General features: G+C 35.8%; 1 protein-coding gene across 2 annotated transcripts in view; it reads left to right on the forward strand.

Moving 5' to 3' along the window:
• grk4 (G protein-coupled receptor kinase 4) overlaps nucleotides 1-8214 on the forward strand; it is a 43372-nt gene extending 35158 nt beyond the window's left edge. The window contains exons 10-16 of one of the 2 annotated variants that reach the window (XM_033990916.2): nucleotides 1382-1419; nucleotides 2103-2192; nucleotides 2391-2599; nucleotides 4229-4366; nucleotides 4921-5058; nucleotides 5151-5282; nucleotides 5720-8214. In XM_033990916.2, coding sequence (XP_033846807.1) covers nucleotides 1382-1419; nucleotides 2103-2192; nucleotides 2391-2599; nucleotides 4229-4366; nucleotides 4921-5058; nucleotides 5151-5282; nucleotides 5720-5776 — 802 coding nt within the window. In that variant the 3' untranslated portion in view covers nucleotides 5777-8214. Of the gene's footprint in view, nucleotides 1-1381; nucleotides 1420-2102; nucleotides 2193-2390; nucleotides 2600-4228; nucleotides 4367-4920; nucleotides 5059-5150; nucleotides 5329-5719 lie in introns of both variants that reach the window. The other variant, XM_033990997.2, reaches the window with a different exon arrangement.
• Nucleotides 8215-8337: the final 123 nt, after the last annotated feature.

Here is an 8337-nt window from a genome sequence, read left to right on the forward strand (position 1 = left end):
GGCCAGTGTTGATTCTCATGATTATCTTCACATGTGTAGTTGTGTAAGTTTTTTTAGGCTAAGAAAAAGGTGTTTTTATGAAAAATACACACTTACACTTTCAATACCAGTTTTGAAAAGCCCAATTTACATAATATGCCATTGAGCGGTGTTGCTGGGATTTGAGCATTGTAGTGCCGATTAGATTTACATTTTAATAACAGGATTCTGTTCAAAGTTCACATGTTGTGTCCAGCAGAATTGACAAAAAGACAGATATATGAACTGACATAAAAGAATACAATAATACAATACAAGAATCACATTGAAAACATATTTATGTTTATATAGATCTAAGCTACAGAGTTAGAATCTTTTGCTCACAGAATAAAACAGGACATTTTGTATCTTTTTGGGAAGGAAATTATGGTACTGTGATTTGCACATTGCATCTAGTACGATTAACCTTGCAGCCCTAGCGAGAATTTAGATAGAGATATCTTTTAGGACAGGTTTTAGCCATAGCATCTGACAGCTCAAAGTTTGGGGTTATTGTCCTTTCACATGAAAACCCCAATTGGAAATGATTAAACATATTATTTTCATAAATAAAATCATCATTTGAACTCTTTCACATCTTATCTGGGGACGCAGATGAGCAATGTTTATGAATATATAAAAACACCATGATTTATAAGATTTAGGCATGGGGGAAATAATTGTATTTCTTTTGACCTTGAAAATCTCCCATTGGTTAAGAATCTGAATTTTAAAAAAATATTTGTTTTTATGGAGTCACAGTGTGCAGTTAGTGTAGATGGTCTCAGGATGTCTTTGTAGGAAGTTAACAAACATCCAATAGTCACAACTCACACTAAAACTAAACATTTGTCATTGGCACATTTCCTATTCTGACAATATGAATATGTGTGTGTGTATATATGTATATAATGTATATATGTGTGTGTATGTATGTATGTATTTTTATATATATATATATATATATATATATATATATATATATATATATATATATATATATATATATATATATATATATATATATATATATATGCCTGCTTTTTCACTGTACATTGAAAACATATTTTGTATCAGATTGAATCTCCTTGTCTTTAGACTCTTTACACTTTTAACCTTGCAAAAACCAATAATGTATCCCGGTTCAATGTGTGATAACAAATTAAGCAAACAAAGATGTGTACAGATAAGCTTACCGCTAAGCCACATTAAAGCCCAGCATGGTACGACTCATGCAGGCAGTAAAGTCAATAAAGAGTCCCAATATTTGTCTGGGATTTTATTATTATGTCCTATATCTCTTTTTATGGGCATAAGATCAGCCAGTCACTAATGTTTGTGTCTGTTGTTTTTCTGTTTATAGGGATTTGAAACCAGAAAACATCCTTCTTGATGATCGCGGTAAGTTCAGTTTTATAGTGTATAATATTGTAAAATTTAAAGGCAAGTTGGTGCTTTTGCATGTTCAAACATTACACATCTGTTGGTAAATTAATGGTTCTATATTGCATCTAGTAGTGAATTAACATAAAGGTGACTTTCCTGGGTGTACCGTGTCTAATTTTTGAATGCACTAATGCTGGATTGGGTTTTAGCACAAGGATTAATAACAGTTCCATAATTTATTTTGATCACTTTTGTTACAAGTTTTATTGGCAGACTCTGCACTGGTGTTGATATTGGGTATTTACAGAGTACACTTAAAGCGAAAGTATCAATATTGATATCCAAACTAAAACGGCTACATCAGTGTATCTCAGATTACAAAACTGTACAACAAGACAATCAAAGAAACAAAATGGTCTGTGTATAACTGAAAGAACAGTGAGCATACTGGGCAGAAAGTTACAACAATTAGAACAAAAATCCCCTGTGTGGTGGTTTTTCTCAAGTAAAATGGTTGTGGGTTTAATCCTTGTTTAAATAAAGTTTAAACAAAACATGAACAAAAGCTTTTTCTGCAAATCCTTAAATCATTGGTTTCCCTGTTAGGACAATACAAAGTAAATACATGGAAAAATACCACAACCATAAAACCATCCTGGAAGAGAAACCATGTAAATTTTTGAATATTTATTTAACAGGTCATATTCGTATCTCTGACCTGGGGCTTGCAGTTCAAATCCCAGAAGGGGAGACGATACGAGGGAGAGTCGGCACTGTTGGATACATGGGTGAGCTTTTGCCTGCACTTTCTGTTATCAATAAATATTCAAAAGAAAAATATAAAAATGTTGAACCTGTTTATTTTTTATTAATCACTGAATCAATTATTCATGCAACCATATTACAAGGTCATAATATTACAGCATACTGTGTTCTGTGAAGTCCAATATTATGGCAGTACATTGAATCTCCTCTGTGGTCCTCAGCTCCAGAGGTGATTCAAAATGAGAGCTACACCTTCAGTCCGGACTGGTGGGGTCTGGGATGTTTGATCTTTGAGATGATCCAGGGCCAGTCGCCTTTTCGAAAGCGTAAGGAACGTGTGAAAAGGGAGGAAGTGGACCGACGAGTGCGCGAAGACCAGGAGGAATACTCCGATAAGTTTTCTGAGGAAGCAAAGGACATCTGCAGACAGGTAGGAAAGGGCGGCAATACAGGCCCTTTGACAACAACAACTACGATTAACTAATCTAAATGCATTCAAAAGTCCACAGATTTACATTGCTTTGTAAACAAAGCAGGTGTTTGCTTTGAGGACTTCTGAAATTCATCCAACCATTATAAATGCCAAGTGGATATTCAGGGTTCATTGATAAATTCTCACTTGAATTTCAAGACCACCATGAGCAGATAATATGGATATGGATAAGGAAACAGTTTTTAAAAAGAGTGTACATTAGCAATTTCTTTGCCTCCAGCAATAAGCAAATCTATTATTAAAACAATAATGTGTTGAAGGCCATCCATGTGTTTTATAATATCTGACCTTAAACAGTGTTTTGGGATGAGAGCCAACACATACAGAGCTGCAGGCTTAACGGCCAAGATTATGTTGCAATATTATTTATATCACCACAGGTACTACATGATTACTTTTGACATAGATTTGTCTTGGACTGAGGCTCATTCCATAAAGAAAGAATGGAAACTGATGCAGGGAGCTCAGTCCACATTAGCCTGGCTGAGAAAGTTTCCCCACAACTAAACCAGACTTGGAACTGGGGTTAAATTTGGTGAAAACTGATCAAAAGTGAAGCTAAACCAGGACTACACTAATGTTATGCCACTTTAAGGAATATGGTTTCACATCAAGCTCAACATCAGCACATAAATGACTCCTGCTTTGTCCTTCTCACTTCTTTTAAGCTTTTTCTTCTCATTATACAACACTTACCCAATTTACACCTGTGTTCAAAGCACTCTCACTCTGCTCCTGACAGCTAAGATCACTTGTCTATTTTTGGACATTGGTAATGGCCAGGTCTTTTGTGTCTCATGAACACACCCCAAAATCCTCTATCTTTTAACATCACTCCCTCTTTTCTTATCTTTCTCTCTTGTTTCTTGGTAAAACCTGTCTTCTTCCCAGCCCACTCTTCCTCTCCCCAGGGAGGCTTTGAGTCGGACGAACCCTGGGTCAGAATGTTCCACCGCGTCACACAAATAAACGTCCCCTCCCTCTCTCTGTTCATACACAGAGCAGCGTAGACTCAAATTAGGGACAAGAATAGTTCAAATTATTTGGTACATAATAAAACTGCCAAAGAGCAGCATTTCTCAAACTGGTACTGTGGCCTCTCATGGTAAAAAAAATAAAAAAATAATGACAAATATTTCATTATTATTAGACTATAAATATAAAGTTTAATAAGCTATAAGCTAATATATAGCCCCTTAGTTTTAACCTAAAACATGTTCTGTCTTAAAGTGGTCGAAATATGTACTGTTGACCACTTCTTTTATAACCCTGATTCCATCTTGGTTTAAAGCTGTTCTGGTTTAGTCCTGGTTTAGATCCAGCTGAGTATTAGTATAGACATTAATTAGAGAGATGAGTTCTGTTACTGCTATACCTCTTACTTATACCTAGTTAAGCATCCATCAACATGAAGTCTGGTTTAGGTGAAGAAATAATGTTATAATATCGAGACAGCAGCTTTTCATAATCACAATACATCAGATTTGATTGTGAAGTTGATTTCATTATCCAAAATGTTTCCCTCTCTTCCCCTCCTCCTCCTCTCTCTGCTGCTGTGATCGTCAGCTCTTGGCTAAAGACCCCAAGGAGCGGCTCGGCTGTCAGGGTCAAGGGGCCTCAGAGGTCAAGCAGCACCCCATCTTCAGGAACATCAACTTCAAACGACTGGAGGCCAACATGCTGGACCCTCCCTTCATTCCTGATGTAAGAGACACACACACCGTACACAGAGCGCGCTTGGCTGTAGCATGAAACCAGGGGGAGCGGCAAATTAGAGCACAGGAAATACCATTGTCAGATATAAACAAACTTTTCCAGTATAAATGTGCTATCGTGGCTACAAGAGCACTAGCAGAAATATGTGAGAATCGTTCCTAGAAATTCACAGGAAAAAATGAATAACTTTTATATATCAGATTGCTTATCAAGGACACACTAGCACATACCTGACTAAAAACATTCATGTGTTCCTACCTCCAACTTTGACATTTCTGGTAAAACAGATCCTAGAAATATGTGCAGTCTAATCATTCTTTATGTACAGGGCACTTTAGGGCATGTCATTACATTTTTCCTAATATAAACAAACTGAGAGGGAAAGTGACCCACTAGTGAGGTTAACTCTGTTGTTGAACTTAGATAGTGTTATCTGCCTCTCAATTTTAGCCAAAGCAGGTCAGTAGAGTTTCAAAACAATAACAATAAAACATGTGAGTTTTATATTGCTCAACTTTTATTTATGATTGCTTTTTCCCCAGCCACGAGCCGTTTATTGTAAAGATGTTCTGGACATTGAACAGTTTTCTACTGTCAAAGGTGTGAACCTTGACCCCACTGACGATGATTTCTATCACAAGTTTGTCACAGGCAGTGTCTCCATCCCCTGGCAAAATGAGGTACTGCACACTCAGATTACATCATACATTACTAGTCTTCAAAACACAACACGTCTAATGCACTGTAAAACATTTAACTCCTGTCTGTTTAGATGATAGAGATGGAGTGCTTCAAAGAAATTAATGTTTATGAGACTGATGGGGTGCTGTGTGCGGATTTGGATGTGAATCGACCCAACCCTCCACCAAAGAGAGGCTTCTTCTATCGCCTGTTTAGAAGAGAGGCAAGTGCTAGTGCTCCGGCTACTGTGCGAGGGGGTGGGGGCTAAGGTACCTTTCTCTCTTCTTCACTTTACCACTCTCCAGGCCTAGTTCAAAGGTATACAATTAACCACAAACTTGTCTGCATCAACAAAATGTATCTAACATAAACCTATACCTTATATTTAAATTAACTTAATTTTCTGTTTAACTGCAATTCTGAAATATTCCTTGTTTTTTGCATTGGCTCTGTGGGGTATCATACTGGTTTGTGGTATGCTGTAATCCACTTCATCTTTGCAACTAATGTTCAACTTGCCGCAGCTACTAATCGGCTTTTACTTTGCTTTTGGCACAAATATTCTTTTGGTTCCTTATTTCCTTTCAAATTCTGCCCCAGTACTAAACAGTGATGTCACTAACAGCTTTTTTAAGTGACATGTGTTGATGTGGTCCCCAGGTCTGTTTTAAAGGGGGCTATAGTGAAGACGAAACCGAGGAGCCCTCACGACTCTAAACCACTCCTTCCACCTGCCTCATCCCCCTCACACCGCTGAACATCACATCAAACTCCAACCGAGCGCAGATTTTAGGAACTCAGTGAATGTTGACCTGTATTTATGAGCTGTATTAAAAGTGTATTATAATTAAAGAAAAAAGTATGAGTTTAAAGATTTTGTACATTTGTACTTGAATTTATGTCTAGATGTATATTTTCACTAAAGGTTGTATTGTACAAAAAGCCATAAAAGTACCACTTGAATGCATACATTTTATTTTTTTTCTTTTTATTTTTTATTGGAATGAGTATGGACAATATGTATTGGGATTTTTTTAAAAGCACAGTACTAGTAGTCATTTTATTTTTCCAATGTAGCATACGGCTTTTTTGTATGCGCCTTTTGTCTCATTAATTTGCATTGGGCTGTGTAATTTGTTTTGGGAAAATTGGATATACAAAGTGCTAATTTCATCCCCTTATAGACCTAGATAGAGTTAAATGAAGCTTGTAGACCCAGGTGAAAAGGGATAAAATGCAAATTCTCTAAAAACAGAATATTTGACTCCAATGATGGTTTCAGTGATTATAAATCTATTTAGATTTTGATGTTCTCCACAAAGGCAGACTTGTAGATGTGCGAATACTCATCCCCTGACCTCGAGCTTAGGGAAAAGTTTTCCTGTGAGAATGAGAATTATTTGGATTGTGAAAATCTTTTTTTTTTTTTTTTTAACAAATGAATCTATTCACAGCCTGATTTAAATTATGTGATATTTATCCCCTTATGCCTCTAGTTTATATTCAGTTTTTACCTGTGGCTTTAACTGTGTTCATTTTAAATATTTTCAAGTAATCACACCCTTGATCCTAAACGTTGTTCTCTATAGAATTGACTTGAGGCTTAGGCAAAGTGTAGAATGGGAGTAGAGTTAACATCATCTGTGTACAGGAATACTCAACCACTTCAAATCCCTATATGTTGTGCACTTTTGTTTTTTTTAACATGGAGAACATTTTCATGTATTTTTATTAGTCAGTTTTAGCCAAATTTCATGATTTATTTTCATTATTTGACTTTTGACACAGGCATTTATGCTTTAAATCATGCTTAAAGGCAGTCACTGTTTACGCCACACCAATACTGTGAATACCCGATTTGGATACATTTGCTTTGTGTATGTATAGATGAATTGTATAAAATGCAGCTTTTGTTAAGTCCAGTGCATTGAATTATTTTAATGTGCTATCTGAATGAAAATTAACCAGATAGAGTCTTTGATTGTACAGATGCGCATTGTCTGCATTTTGTTGTCAATATGATAAAGGAATTTAACTGAGCAGAAATTTATACAAGCTATTTATAACGATGCATTCATTGAGGTACGGTGTTAGTTGCCCATAGAGTACAGATTTTCGGTCTAGATTTTTATCCCATATTACACATTCCATTGGCATAACTGGGGCTCTTAACTTTCTCCATTAAGCGGTCACCATCATGTCATTAATATGTTTTAGGTGATTGGTTATTTGTTGTCATGCTCTGGCACATTTTATGCTTTTTTTCTTCACAATGTAGATTTAGTGCATTAACTTTTAGCCTCAAAACCTTGTAAATGATGTATTTCTAACACAGCCGTAACACTCATCGCCTTCAAAGTTAACCGTGTTTTCCACCCATGCCTGTCACTGTTCAGAGAAACAATTCTCAATCCATCAGTAAATATCTGTTTTATTGCACTATGGTGTGTATGGACAATGATGATAGGAAGTGTCTTTAACTTTTTCCAATGATACCAAAAGCACCATTGAGTTAATTAAACTTGTTTTGTCTAAAAGAAAGACAGCCTTCATTGTATGTGCCAATTACCATGTTAAGTTTTGATACCATGAGTTTTTCAGTTCTCCATAATTCCGTCCACTCAGTAAATCCATTAACATAAATGATTTTTGAAAAGTTTTGAATGTCGCACTAAGTGCATTGTAATGCCTGTTTTAAATACATACATTTTAGTACTGAAGCATGTATTGGTTTGTAATACTTCAGGTTCCTTGTATATGTTATGATGACCTTCTAGTGCCAACATATCTCACTGGTATCTGAAGACGACTTTATAAATGGCAAGGTGACCAGCTGAGTTGTTTACCCTGTTTGAATATATGTCTGCATCCTTCACTGGGGGATGTCAAAACGATGTTGTACAACACAGATTAACAAGTCTATGGACCGGGGGCATTGCCGTCAGTATTCAAACAGGGTCAGGGATCTCTTGTTTTTCTTTTCTTTTTTTTTTTTTTTATAAATATATAAATATATATAAATAAATATATATCTGTACAGTCATGTCTTTCAACCACTGCAGTCATTGTTAATTCTTGTACATGTTGTATCACTGGTTGTTGTACCATATCAGACATTTGTAATTATGAAATAATACACTGCCATTTGTATAAAATGCTTTTGACTCATTACTTTGTATTATGCTGTAGACAAGACAACATCAAAATATAAGTATGTTTTCCTGTATGTCTTTATTAAGTACATTTAATGTTAACTGAAATGGTGAACCGGTGAACCG

The sequence above is a fragment of the Periophthalmus magnuspinnatus genome, chromosome 1, assembly GCF_009829125.3.
Source record: "Periophthalmus magnuspinnatus isolate fPerMag1 chromosome 1, fPerMag1.2.pri, whole genome shotgun sequence".
Classification (NCBI taxonomy): domain Eukaryota; kingdom Metazoa; phylum Chordata; class Actinopteri; order Gobiiformes; family Gobiidae; genus Periophthalmus; species Periophthalmus magnuspinnatus.